This window comes from Dermochelys coriacea, chromosome 9 (genome assembly GCF_009764565.3).
Source record: "Dermochelys coriacea isolate rDerCor1 chromosome 9, rDerCor1.pri.v4, whole genome shotgun sequence".
In the NCBI taxonomy this organism is placed as follows: domain Eukaryota; kingdom Metazoa; phylum Chordata; order Testudines; family Dermochelyidae; genus Dermochelys; species Dermochelys coriacea.
The window spans coordinates 66,489,725-66,504,005 of record NC_050076.1 but is presented as its reverse complement, the minus strand read 5'-3'; the positions used below and the strand labels follow the sequence as shown (position 1 = coordinate 66,504,005).

At 42.0% G+C, this 14,281-nt stretch overlaps 1 protein-coding gene across 4 annotated transcripts in view; it reads right to left on the bottom strand.

The window, feature by feature from the left end:
* The window catches only part of PCDH19 (protocadherin 19), a 107,273-nt gene that overhangs the window by 36,926 nt on the left and 56,066 nt on the right, over positions 1-14,281 (bottom strand). For 2 of the 4 annotated variants that reach the window (XM_038417046.2, XM_038417044.2), the window contains exons 3-4: positions 11,889-11,947; positions 5,817-5,989 (exon numbers count right to left, since the gene is read on the bottom strand). In XM_038417046.2, the coding sequence (XP_038272974.1) occupies positions 5,817-5,989; positions 11,889-11,947 (232 nt within the window). The remainder of the gene's footprint in view (positions 1-5,816; positions 5,990-11,888; positions 11,948-14,281) is intronic. The other 2 variants (XM_038417045.2, XM_043492265.1) reach the window with 2 other exon arrangements.

Here is a 14,281-nt window from a genome sequence, read left to right as displayed (position 1 = left end):
AATATTTCTGACCACATGCTGCTACCCTTGACACTAGGATCTGCCATTTAACTTCAGGGCCCAAAGCCACACAATTAAAGGGACACTGTCAAATAGTTCAGGTCACACATTTCATTTTAACAAACAAACAAACAAACAAACAAAAAAACCAAGAGAGGTTTAATAATATCATGGACCTGATTCCCTTGCATCAGCTGAGGATTAAGAGTACAAAGCAGGGCAGGGCCAGGATAACTAGTAAATGTTCTGATTTAGCACCCCTCAGCAGCAACCTTCCTACAGAGCCCCGCCAGAACTAAAAGGTGACCTCCCACCCCCCTTTCTCCACATACACAAAACTCCCAAGGAGGGAGGGGGGGTGTGAATGGGTCACAGTGGTGTCATTGCACTGCATGCATGTCATCCAGGGATTAATCCCTCCTGAGTGCAGCTTCCCCCATAGACACAGAGGGCTGCACTTTGCACACCCCATGCCTCCCAGAATGTATTTGACCTATGTGATGGCACTCCTGAATTCTATCTAAAGCTAGAGCAATTGGGCTTCATGAAGCTATTTTGAACAGGGACTGGAAGAGAGTGATGAAATTTTCCCCCAAGTTATAGGCAGGCTTCTGGATCCTTAGCCCACCGCAGTCGCTACTTCTACTTGTGAGCTGGAGTACAAGGTCTTTGTCCCTCAGCAGCAGGTTCCCAGCCAATGGACCCTTTAGTGTGGATCCTATGTCCTTACCCAATACACCTAATTATCCTAACATATTCACAGCCAGCATGGAGGTCAGCTACCTAGCAGCATGGGGATGCAAAGCCCTTCCCCACCCAGAACGGCCAACCAGCCCACACCTTCCAACTGCTAAGAGTGCCAACAGGTGTTCCGTGGTAGAGGGTTTCATCTACAGCTGCCAAGACAGCTTTTCAGGTTATGGACACGTTGTGCCAGCACAGAACTGCTTGGTAAGGACAGAATTTATTAACAAAAGGTCTTAATTCTGTCCCCAGTGAACTCAATGAGAGTTTTACTAGTGACATTAATGATCAGGCTGTAAGTTTTTGCCCAGCCTTAAGAATGCTGAGTGAGAGAGTTCAGGAGCTTGCCTCTCTGAGAACACTACAGGTAGAAGCTTGGATCGAATTTTGTCTATGCCTCCCTGCAGGAAATCTAAAATCTCAAGGATCAAGGTGTGCTTAAACAAGACCCCACTAATTCCCATCTCTCATCAAAACCCCAGAAAGAGAAACAATCCTATACCCAGTAGAGTATTTTAAAGGTTAAAGTTCATTAGGCCTACAGGATAGCAACCGGTATCTTGTTAGAAGCTCCTAATTTTCAGAAGCACCCTTGATATCAAGATGTTTCATAGGCCATAGGGGCTTATGCCAACCAGGATCTCATATCAGCAGATCAAGAGTTACCCAGAGTGGATAAGGAAGACTCCTGAACCCTTTGGATGTCTCATTAACCCTGTGAGAACGACTATTATTACTATAGTCTAATTACCTTGATTTTCTTGATCGTTTTCTGCAGCCTAAGTATCAGCCCCTGATGAATGAGTGAGCTTCTGACAACTTTCCTCACCCTTACCTTCTTTTTTAGTATGTGCTACAAAAATTAATAATTTTGTGCCTGAATTCTTGTTACTGCTATTCTACAACCATGCTGATGACTTTCCAAGCAAGATTCCATTCATTCCTCTGGGTAAAACAGACTTCAGATCGGTCAGTCTGCCTTTATGTCTACCCTCAGCCTGCCCTACGGCAGGACATGTTCCAAAGCCTTTTTGACCAGGAAAAGGGATTCCTTGATTACCTAGTATTTGGTTTCTCCATCCATGTTTAGCTAGGCCACTTCCCTGCCTGATGAAGAGGTATTGTTTGTGCAGCTGCCAGAAATGGAAATAGTAAGGCAGACTGCTTTATAGCTCTAGAACACTTATGTAAAATTTAGCTTCTTGCCTAGATCACTAATCCTGAATTGTTTACTGGTTCCAGAGAGTTCCCACTAAACTGATGACTAGGTTTATATTCCAGATACTTGGGGCCTGGTTCTGAATTCATTTAACCACATGGACATCACAAGTTACTCCATTGTAGTGAAGGGAGTCACAGTATTCTAAAACCAGTGTATCCGATTCAGATTTTTGATCTTTCTGTATTATTATTGGAAACATAGAGAACTCTGAAAACTGCACCAAAATTGTGTCTGTAGGCACATAACAGACAGCCAGATTCTGCCACCCACACTCATGTTGAGTGGTACCTTCCCAGATGGACCACGTGTCTCAGCAGCAGCCAAAAGCCCAATTGTTCCCTGCCCAACTGTCAAAGCCTCCAATTTTCCCCTTATGATCTCCTCTGAAGCAGTCGTGTTATCACTCTGTGGCACACTGAAAACTCATACCAAGGAGAGAACATAGAATAAATGGAAGAAAATTTCAAAATCAACAACACAAGGAGCACTGACTGGTTCCATTATTCATTTTCATAGTTGATTCAGATCCCCAAACAGAGCCATCACAAAATTTCCAGCATGCTGCATCAGCATGTCACAGAATCCAGAGGCCTTGCAACAGAACTTAGGTCCATTTAGCTGCAGAGTAGATGGGGCCTCAGGTATGTGCTACTATACAGCATGTACCCACCTTTTTATAATTGGAAGCAGCAACACACGCACACAGGTGCCTAGTTTTTGGAAACTGTGAATGCCAGAGGAGACAGGCATCAGGAGAAAGTTAGAACAGCCACAATACTTGCCCAGCTATGTTCTGAAACACGCAGCTGATGGTGGAAGCAGCCTGTGGCCCCACAACAAGCCCAGGAATGCTAGCATATCAACATAAATACTATTAATAATGTCCTATGCTTGGTCTAGAGTACTCCCACTTCTAAAAATAGCCACTACACCAGTGTTAGTAAGGATTCAGGACCAAAGTCAGACCTGATTTAAGTGGTGACTTCAATGGAGCTGTACCTATCTACACCAGATCTAAATACGGCCCTCCCTCAGCGTGTTAGTTCTCTAAGTATATGTGAAATGCCATCAGGAGAAAAGGATGTAGAGAAGCAGCATCCCAGACATCAGAATAAGCAGTTTTAGAAGGAGCAGGTTGTGTAGTCTTGTAAAAAGAAAAGGAGTACTTGTGGCACCTTAGAGATTAACAAATTTATTTGAGCATAAGCTTTCGTGAGCTACAGCTCACTTCATCGGATGCACGAAAGCTTATGCTCAAATAAATTTGTTAGTCTCTAAGGTGCCACAAGTACTCCTTTTCTTTTTGCGAATACAGACTAACATGGCTGCTACTCTGAAACCTTTCAGTCATGTAGTATCCAGATCAAAATTTTGACGCAGGCTGTAACCATGTAAATGCTTATGGCTCAGAGCGCGTAGCTAGGTCTTCTGCTCTCCCTCACAGGGTCCAGAGAGGAGGGCTTCCTCCCTCCCATTTCAAAACCCCTGCTCACATGAGAGTGTTTAGTCAAACCCAGCTAGATGGCAATACCAAGACACAAGTTTTGGGAGGGCAGACCTCAACCCAGTAAAGCACTTAGGCCTGGTCCACACTAGAAAATTAGGTTGGAATAACTACCTCTCAGGGATGTGAAAAATCCACACCCCTGAACAGCACAGTTAAGATGGCCTAGGTCCCTGTGTAAACAGCACAAGCTCAGTGGAAGAATTCCACTGCCTCTTGGGGAGGTGGATTATCTACACCAAAGGGAGAATCCCTCCCAGTAGCATAGGTAGTGTCTAGACTGACGCAGTGCAGCTGTGCATTTTAAGTGTAGACAATCCCTTAGGCCCTGCTTAGCTCCAACTATGTGAGTAGCCCCACTGAAATCAATGGGACTATTAATGTGCTTAAAGTTAAGATGTTTTTAAGTGCTTTGCAGAATCAGGGCACGGCGAACAATCCTGGCATGGCATAAATAGGAGGATACTCCCATATGTGACAAATATTAATGAACAAGAGCTGGAAGTTACAACAAATGGAGTTTCCCCTCAAAGAAATAGCCAAGAGGGAAATCTGCAAAGGCATAGTCTGTGATAAGCACCCAATTCCAATTAAAGGTCAATGGGAGTTGGGCACCTGACTCCAATATACGCTTTTGTATCTCTCCCACCTAATTTTCTTCACCAACAGTTGATACTGGATGGAGATTTGGTTCCAATATATTGAACCAAACTTATCACCAGTGTCACTTTACTGACCAGGTCTGACTCCAGCCCATTCTTCTCAATTCATTCTCATTGTTATCTCATGCACACTGCAGGCAGGTGCATAACCTTGTCAGAAATGTAATCTCTGTCAAATCCTATCTGGCACTCCACCAAGATTGTTTTTTGCTAAAAAATGTGACAAAAAAAATTAACAGATGTTGTTCAGACCATTCCAACAGGACAGGAATCAATTATGAGCATTTTCGCTCCCAGAGCCATCTCTTACTGCAAGGAGCATATTATGAAACCTTTTCCTGATTGAAATGAAAAAACATTTCTTTGTAATAGAAGAATAATAAATGATACCTATCAGCCGGCATTCTCTGACACAGTGCTAGTCCTTGGAGAATTAAATTGCCACTGTGTAGTTATATAAATGTTTAATTTTTTCCATCTTTAGCCACAGTATGGTTGTCTGGAAAATACATTATCATTGTAGATGTCACTGCTCTCCAGTTAATGTGGCTGACAGTATAGAATTGGTAGGTGACCTCTATGTACTCCAACTTGCACAGTTTTCCAGGGTTAACTATGGCCATTTAACAGCATCCCTCAGGAATTAATGTAGTGATCATCTTTTAGAGGAAATATTTTAACAACACGGATGGTCAGAACTCTCCCCGTTTAACTCTTATTAAATCAAAAAACAAAGGCTTTTAATGATGTTTACCATGAATCAAATTCAACAGCTGAAGCCCAGTTCATAATCACAGCATTTTGTTTTCACAACCTTAAGTCTTTTAGCAGTGGGGCTCCCAGTTCAGCCCAAGCTACAGCCTCTCTGAAGAGATATCCAAACATCCCTAAGGCATCCCTGAGCTTGAGCGCCAAACTGCATTCATACATCTTAATTGAAAATGACAGGATGTTTGCATAGGATGTCTGCATCAGAAAGACATTAAAAGCGACATTCATGCCCAAGTACATATGAAGGAATGGGCTCAGCTGAACTCTGACTATTTTCCTCCAGATAACACTCATTTGGGTTTAAATCATAGCTTGATTTTCCAACTCTGCATATGGGTATGTGTAATAGGTGAAATTGCAGTTTAATGGGGCAGGAAAGACACAAATACCTCGCCCACCCGACTGAGCTAATCTCCTGTGGAATGTGTGAATAATGTGTATATATGCTCAGCTGGCCTTTTCAAAATGTTATGTGGATGATGTCTGCTCACAAGCTCCTAAAATCCTGCTACACCATGTCAAAAATAGGGCATGTGATCTTTGATTAAGAAAGTGAGGTCTAGAGTAGCGAGCACCTGACCAGAAACAAGTAACTCCTGTTCTAATTCTAACTCTGCCAACTGAATAGCTTTCACATAAAAACTCAGGGGGGGTCTCAGTTTCCCCATCTGTGAAATGCAGGATAATCCCCATTGTTTACTTACTTGATGGGAGGTAGTGAAGATTAATTTATATCAATACAGCACTTGGAAGATGAAAAGCACTATATGCAGTAAGTGCTAAGCATCTTTATCACACACCCATGCAAGAATATATTCTAGCCATCAGTGTCCAGCTATCTAACGTTACTACAGTCAGAAATCTCCATAGATCTCTCTCTTAACATATAATATTTTGCACTGACACAACCTACCTTGTTCAGGCATCTGAGACCCCATGGAAGTAACACTGGTGTTCAGCACATCGTTGACGGCAGTGTCACAGTACAGGCCTCGCTGGACATCATGTTCACTGTCAGTCTGGTCACTCTCCTCATGCCCACTATCCTTCAGACTATTCCCCTCTAAGTCCTTGAAAGTTGAACTGCTGGGTTTAAGAAAGAACAATGATTTACTGTCATGTCAAGTCTGATCAGATAAAGTCTCTCTTAGCCAGGATGATGTCATAACCCTGAAGCAAGACTTATACTGGCTGTATTATCTGGGGGGGGGGGACAAAAAACTCTCTTTCATAGGTAGTCACAGTTCAGAACCACAAAAGAGTGTTCCCAGTATGACACACTAACAATTCTATTCACTGATTTTTATGCATGTTCCAGTAGGCAACTAAAACTAGCTTCAAGTCTGAAACAGGAACCGCCTACAGGTTTGTGAGAATTACAGAAAGATCTTGCTCATTTATCACACAAGCAAAGTGCTGCTGCTCATTGTGGAATAAGCCAAAGAGATGAAAAGTTGAAGTGGCGCACAGCTGAAGCAGACTGGAGGCAAGATCAGGAACAGAGGATCACCTTATACCTGAGAAGAATAGGAAGAGACAAAGTACAACAGCAGTTCAACCTATTCAACTTGGCATGTCACATACAGCTCTGAACCATTCTAACAGAAAAGAAATGAAGGTCTCCTGTGAATATGGACAAACCATTGCTGAATGTGCCAGGTACAGCCTGGTAGAACTTCCTGGCTGTGCTGCTGAGTACATAAGGTACAAAGAAAATGGCAGTCAGGACAAGGACTAATGTATTGCTGAAAAAGGAGCCCTACAGGAGCAGCACTGTCACCATATCCATTCATCCTGCAAAACAGAAAATCCAGCTTACATTGGTGTGCAGAGTTATTCTTTTTATACACTGTGGAACCCAATGCAACAATATATTATTGAGGTCAAGAGCTTCACAGATTCTAAAAAGGATTAGACATTTATATAAATAAGAACATTCAAAATTGCATTAGCTAGGATAACCCCTTATAAGCTTTAGGGCATAAGCCAACCTCTATTGCAGCCTGGCATTCGGGGAAAAAAATTCCCTGCGAAGGCGGCTATTTCATATATTGTCCATTATGAAGTTTCTTGCACCTTCTTCTGAAGCACCTGTCTCTGGCCACTGTTAGAGACAAGGTACTGGAACAGGATAGACCCTTGGTATGATCTGATATGTCAGTTCTTACGGTGGTAACAAGCCCAGTAGCAAAAGACAAAGCAATGCACAGTACAAACTTTGGAGATTACCTTTAACAGGCCATGGCAAGAACTGCATGAGGTGTTGGGTAAGGTGCATTGGCCTGTATGTAGAGAACGTACCTGCAGAGCAGCACACCCTGACTACCATCAGCATTAGGAAATGAAGACGTTCAGCACATTCTGCCACCTGGGCTTTATGAGGCTGGAGCCAATTTCACTGACACCTGGAAGAGAGTGGCTACAGAACACAGGCCCGAGAGAGCCTTTTATTGGGCAGAGACCAGGTAACCAAGAGCCAGAAGAAGCAGACGAGTATAATTCCAGGGTCCATGAGACTTTAAAAGGCTTCAGACTTCTTTTGAGGAAACTGGTTTGTTTTGTTTAAATTATCATCATCACTGTTATTATTTATTTGTATTGTAGAAGTACCTAGGAGCCCCAGTCACAGCCAGGACCCCACTGTGCAAGCCACTGCACAAACACTGAACAAAAAGACAGTCCCTGCCCCACAGAGCTTATTTTAAGAGGCATTACAGTGAAAGCTTCTGGCTGCCCTGCTCAACACCTTTCTCCATTACTGGGTAGTTTTCCTTGGGGGCCAATCCTCACAGGACCAGGGCCTAAGCATGGCAGAATCTACAGTCTCATATATGGACGCTGGACTTTTGCTGATCTGAGATGTCAAGAGCAGAGTTAGAACCTAGCATAAAACTGCAAAGTAAACTCTGGTCGTTGTGGCAGGAGCAGCTGATTAATGCTACCAAGGTATACAAAGAGGTGGGTGCGACTCTGAGGGAATCAAAGGCAGAGACAGGGAGCTCCTGCAGGAAATCCTACACAGAGCAAGGCTTGGGGGGAAAAACATCGGCTGCATTTGGTTTGACCTTATACAGTGACTGATGTAACAAAGTTTAGTTTTACAGGTAAAGATATTACTGGTTTGAGCAGGTTCCCCTGTGGCTTAGATTTTCAAGAGTGACTGTGATTTTGGGTGCTTCTGTTTTTGAGGATTCAAAAGGACCTGATTTTCCAAAGGCTCAGCACTTTTTGGAAAATCAGGCCCCTTTAAGGTATCTCAAGTTGGGCACCCAGAATCACTAGTCATGGCCATGTACTTACGATGGTGGATACTGCTAGAACTGGTGAGCTCTCAACTACCTAAACTAAAGCTGCCCCCACTTGACAGTGCCCACAGATTGCAAGGTGGAAACAGCATCTGCTTAAAAGCTCCATTTCATTTCACTTTCAGGTCTACTCCTGTAGCACCCCTTATAAATGGTGCTTCATTGCCTTCCATGTGCTATGGAGAGAGACAGTAGCACAGCACTGATTACAAAAAGTGTTGCAAGAGCAAGCCAGTAACATAGAGAGCTCCCAACAACAGCTAAGGGCAAAGTTCTTGCGGTAGATGCTCAGAGCCCAAAGAGCTGAGGACTGGGAAATTCTCTTCTCTGGTTTGAGGATGGATGCAAAATGGGAAGCAACCAACCCTAGAAACTCTTGGCAGCCATGCAAACTGGTGTACAAGGTAAATCTTTAAGACATCAGGCTAAAAATCAGACATAGTCCATTTTGAAATGTAGCTGGCTCACCGAGAACCCCCAGGGCAGCAAAGAGGACAAGCTAATACCGCAGCATTGTAAAATCAGTTGGTTACTGCTGGGGAGAAGCTGGTGAAATATACAGGCTGCCCATCCACAAAGAGACAGAGGCACTCTAGAAAAGAAGGTCTGTAAAGGAGAATGCCTGAGAAGGAACAGAAGAAGCAAAATCTAAACAAGCAGGTGGATAACAAGGAACGGAGGGCTCATTTAAGCTCTCTCCTCCCCAGTGCTTAATTTGTAATGAAAGAGGTGCCAGGGCTCAAGCAATTTTTTTTTTACTTTCATAACTGACACAGCAAGCCCAGAGGCGCTGGAGCTATGAACTGCCAACCCTAGAGGTGTCAGGGCTCAGCCCTTGCAAGCCCTGGCACAAATTAAGCACTGCTCCTCCTACTCCAGTGCTGACAGCACTTTGACCAAAATGAGGCGGAGAGATTGTCCCTCTCCATTTAATTTAATTGCTTCTTTTTGTAGTACAGGAATGCCTAGAAATGACCCAAGATCAGGGCCCCACTGCACGTAGGCACTGTACAAACAGAGTCAGTGAAAGTCCCTGCCCCAAATAGCTTACAATCTATGTAGGCAGGCAATTCAAATCTCAGCATTAGGTCTAACTACCCAGGAGCTCTCTTTGAAAAGGTCTTTCAACATTGCTTTTACCAAAAAAAGGACAAACGGGTCATATCATCAGCAGGTGTAAATAAGCATTGATTTCACTGGACCACTTTACACCAACTAAGGATCTGGCCCAAACTTCCAGCTAGCTGGCTTTCACTAAAATCATTTAGTCCTGGGAGCGGTCTGTGCTTCAAAAGCACTGAAGAAATAGACATTTTCATTACTTTGCAAAAGTAATGTGTCTTTGTGTCTCCACGGAAACCAAGTGGACCACCTACCATTTCCTGCTCTGTAGAACCACAAAGGGGGGGAAGCTGTGAAAATACATTTAAATTGATAAACCTTCAAATACTACCTTTTAAATAAAGATGTCCATATTGAAGCCACTGACTGATTCCAGGCAACAACATCAGAGAATTTTAAATTAAGAAAGGCCTTTAAATCCAGAATATGTGTGTGTGTGTGTGTGTGTGTGTGTGTGTGTGTGTGTGTGTGTGTGTGTGTGTGTGTGTGTGTGTGTGTGTGTGTGTGTGTGTAAGAAAGAAAAATAAAAAAGGTATAAACAGATTAATTAAACTCACAGATTTTGGGAGATTCATATACCAAAGGTAGAGCAACTACAACATTTTCATAAAAACAAAGATTTTGCTGAATTAAAATTATTCCAGTGTTTAATAGATGGCATTTCAATTCTCAAATGTCTGCCTCACATTTATGACATTCATTAGACTTCAAGTGCAAGACAAGTAAAGGTGGGTGGGGGGATATTAAACATAGAGTTGCCATTCAGAATGTGCAAGCAATCTGCATGACAATGCATTTGTCTTTCCTGCAGTGAGAAAGGCCATAATGCAACAGTCACACACACACACACACACAAAAAACATGTTTCCACCACTGCCACTTTTCTAAAGCAAAGGCAGGTTTCTGAGTATCAGCAGCTGCAGGAATCCCACAACAATACAGGCTCAGAGTAAACCTTGCTGTGGGAGTCAGGAACGCTGCTTGCTTTTATGTTAGGTGTAAAAAAGAAAGATTAATAGATTTGTTTTTCAGAAGAATGAATCCTGACTATATTGTGAGGATTTAGAGTAGCAGCCGTGTTCGTCTGTATTCGCAAAAAGAAAAGGAGTACTTGTGGCACCTTAGAGACTAACAAATTAATTTGAGCATAAGCTTTCATGAGCTACAGCTCACTTCATCGGATGCATTCAGTGGAAAATACAGTGGGGAGATTTATATACACACACAGAGAACATGAAACAATAGGTTTTATCATACACACTGTAAGGAGAGTGATCACTTAAGATGTGAGGAGTGATATGTTGCAGGCAGCCCATTTCTCTCCAGCAATCATATAATCATTGTTAAACATCATGAACAATGCGAACAAATATACCTGCCCTTCATTGGGTGAACTGAAGCTGCTCAGACAATGCACTTGTAATTCTCCTTGTTATATTTTTAAGATGTAAACACATGGGATTTTAGCCAGTAAAGTAATTGGATTTTTTCTACTATTGGAAGAAGATTTAAACAGTTCAGGACCTAGCTCTGCTCAGTTTCACCTTTGCTGCTCCACTGTCCTCATGAATAAAACTTCACAGATAAAACTGTGCAGAATTTGGTCCAGGAGTTGCCTCCCAGACACAGAGTCAGGGATGGGAGGGAATCCTGAGTGGGGAAGAGCGCTGCTGGATGAGTAGTTTTGTTCCTCCACCTCTCCTGGCCTGTATAGTCCCACCCTGCGAACTGGAGTGCAGTAAACTCTCCCAGAGCAGAGCTCCATGACTTACAGGGGATACAGATCTCCTGCACTGAATTGTGGCCTCCTGATTGAAGCCATTTTGCTGCATCAGGGTCTCCTACTGTCTGGGAAGTGGAATGGGGGAACTGAAAGTTTTTAGACTTCCCCCACAAACTAAATTCATCTCTTGGTTAGTTAAGATACAACCCAGTTGAAGTCAATGGGGTTAAGGTGATCTAATGGAAATGTTAGCTAACTACTGGGCTCATTTCTTCTCCTATTCATGAAGACTTAGGATATAACTGAGAGCAGAATTTTACCCAGTAGGCCAAATTCACCCAAGGGGTAACTGTTGGGGTGAAAATGGGCTGATGATTTAGTACTAATGTGAAAAAATCCCAACAAAATTTATATTTTGCTTTAATATTCCAACTAAAACAGTGAACAAATATCAAAACCCAATTACCTGGCCCCAGTTTCTTTTCCCTCCTTACATGGTAGGGAGCTCTCACCATCCAGATCTATCGTTTTATTCCTGTGCTTTCAAATGGAATAAAGCCTATGAATTTTAAAGTTGACAGGGTAACAGCATTTTGCCTAAGTCATTGCTAGTTCCCAGTGAGGAGGCAAACATAACAAAAAAGCTTTTCCTTTATTAAAAATCACAAGCAATGGCGTTTAATAGGAAGTAAATACTGTTTTAAAAAATAATATGATTATTCCAGAAACATTTTGCATACATAACATTAAGAGGCATATAATAGGGCAGAAAAGAGTGCTAAACAATCTGGATTTGGCTATGCAAACCGAAGCATTTTCAAGCAAACCCACATACCTCTTTATTAAATGGGCTCTGCTGTTCACATAGTTGGAATCAAAAGAGTAGTTTTCAGTCTGAAAGGAGGAAAAGAAAAGGGAGATAGTTATAAATGTGATTCACTTAACCAGAACCTCAGGTTTGCAAGGTTCATTGTATTAAGGACAAAGGCAATTAACTGGTAAATCCTGCACTGAAAGACATACTCTGGGCTCAGGCCTGCTTATCCTTACTCAGGTACAATGTCCACTGGGAGTTTAACCATATGGAGAGTGTAGAATGGGACTCTAATTGGGATAACGTCTACCTTCAGATCTACATGGGCAACCGCCTTTGGACCCAGTCCTTACTCAAAATATGAGCCTGCACGAGGCATTCCCAATTTATTTAACGGCACCCAGATTCTATAGTTTTGAATATACCCATCACAGGAGCGACAGTGTGGTCTAGTGAGCTAGGAACTGGCTATGGAATTGGGAGAGCTGAGTTCTAGTTCTGGCTCCAACACTGACTTGCTATGTGGCCTTGAAAAAGCTGGCAAGGCCCAACTTTATGAAAGCAGCCTCTAATTTGGGATACCTCAATTTCTGAGAGGCCCAGCGTAGGACATCTGATTTTCAGAAATGCGGAGTAGCCGCTGCGTTCAGAGAATCAATCTGAGCCCCCCAAAATAGATGCACACAAAATTAATGGACATTTTTTTAAATGTCGACCTTCCCATTTCCATGCCTCATCTGTAAAATGGGGATAATGATACTGCCCTACCTCAGAGAGGGAGCTATTAGGAGTTTATATAGCATCATATGAGGTAAACAGAGTGGGAGTTCCACATGTTGTACAGCTGCATGATAGAGCCCTCTGGCCTTACCCTGGCAAAATTCCTATTGACATCAACGACGGCTATATTCATGTGTGTGAAGGTTGAATTTGTCCCTTAGAGAGCAAGAAATACATCTGATGAAAAATGAATACCTTAAATGTCCTACATTTTTTTTTTAGGCAGCTGAAGTCTCCAAGCCCTGCCAGTCTTTATATACACACTTGACAGAAAAAGGCTGACTGGTGACCACAGAACAATTTGCAGAGAAGAAACAATGTGACCACACTCTGTTACAAAACTAATTGCTTTTAATTCCCTGATGGATCCAGTTCTGCGTGTGGCAATTTGGCAGAAAGTTCAAAAGGTATTTTTCTTATTAGTGTATAATTAACATGTTAAAATATTTATTGCATAGATATGTAAATACCAACAAGGTAATATCCTGCTGGAGAATTTAAAGTGGGCGCTTTATTTTAAATTAGAGCTGTCAATTAATCCCAGTTAACTCACGCAATTAACCCAAAAAAATTAATCGCAGTTTTAATTGCACTATTAAATAACAGAATACCAATTGAAATTTATTAAATATTGTGGATGTTTTTCTACATTTTCATATATATTGTATTCTGTGTTGTAACTGAAATCAAAGATTATATTATTTTTGCTTACAAACATTTGCACTGTACAAATGATAAAAGAAATAGTATTTTTCAATTCACCTCATACAAGTTCCGTAGTGTAATCTCTTTGTCGTAAAAGTGCAATTTACAAATGTAGGGGTTTTTTTTTTTTGTTACAATTGCACTCAAAAACAAAACAGTGTAAAATTTCAGAGCCTACAAGTCCACTTAGTCCTACTTCTTGTTCAGCCAATCGCTAAGACAAACAAGTTTGTTTACATTTAAGGGAGATAATGCTGCCCTCTTATTTATATTGTAAATAAGTGAGACCAGGCATTTGCATGGAACTTTTGTAGCCAGCACTGCAAGGTATTTACGTGCCAAATATGCTAAACATTCGTATGCCCCTCCATGCTTCAGCCACCATTCCAGAGGACATGCTTCCATGCTGATGACGCTCATTAAAAAAATAAGCGTTAATTAAATTTGTGACTGAACTCTTTGGGAAAGAATTATGTCCCCCTGCTCTGTTTTACCCACTTTCTGCCATATATTTTACGTTATAGCAATCTCGAATGATGACCTAGCACATGTTGTTCATTTTAAGAACACTTTCACTGCAGATCTGACAAAACACAAAGAAGGTACCACTGAGATTTCAAAAGATAGCTACAGCACTCGACCCAAGGTTTAAGAATCTGAAGTGCCTTCCAAAATCTGAGAGGCACAAGGTGTGGAGCATGCTTTCAGAAGTCTTAAGAGAGCAACACTTTGATGCGGAAACTACAGAACCCGACCACCACCGCTACCAAAATCAACCTTCTGCTGGTAGCATCCAACTCTGAAAATGAAAATGGACATGTGTCAATCCGCACTGCTTTGGATTGTTATCGAGCAGAACATCATCAGCAGAATGGATGCATGTCTTCTGGCATGGTGGTTAAAGCATGAAGGGACATGTAAATCTTTAG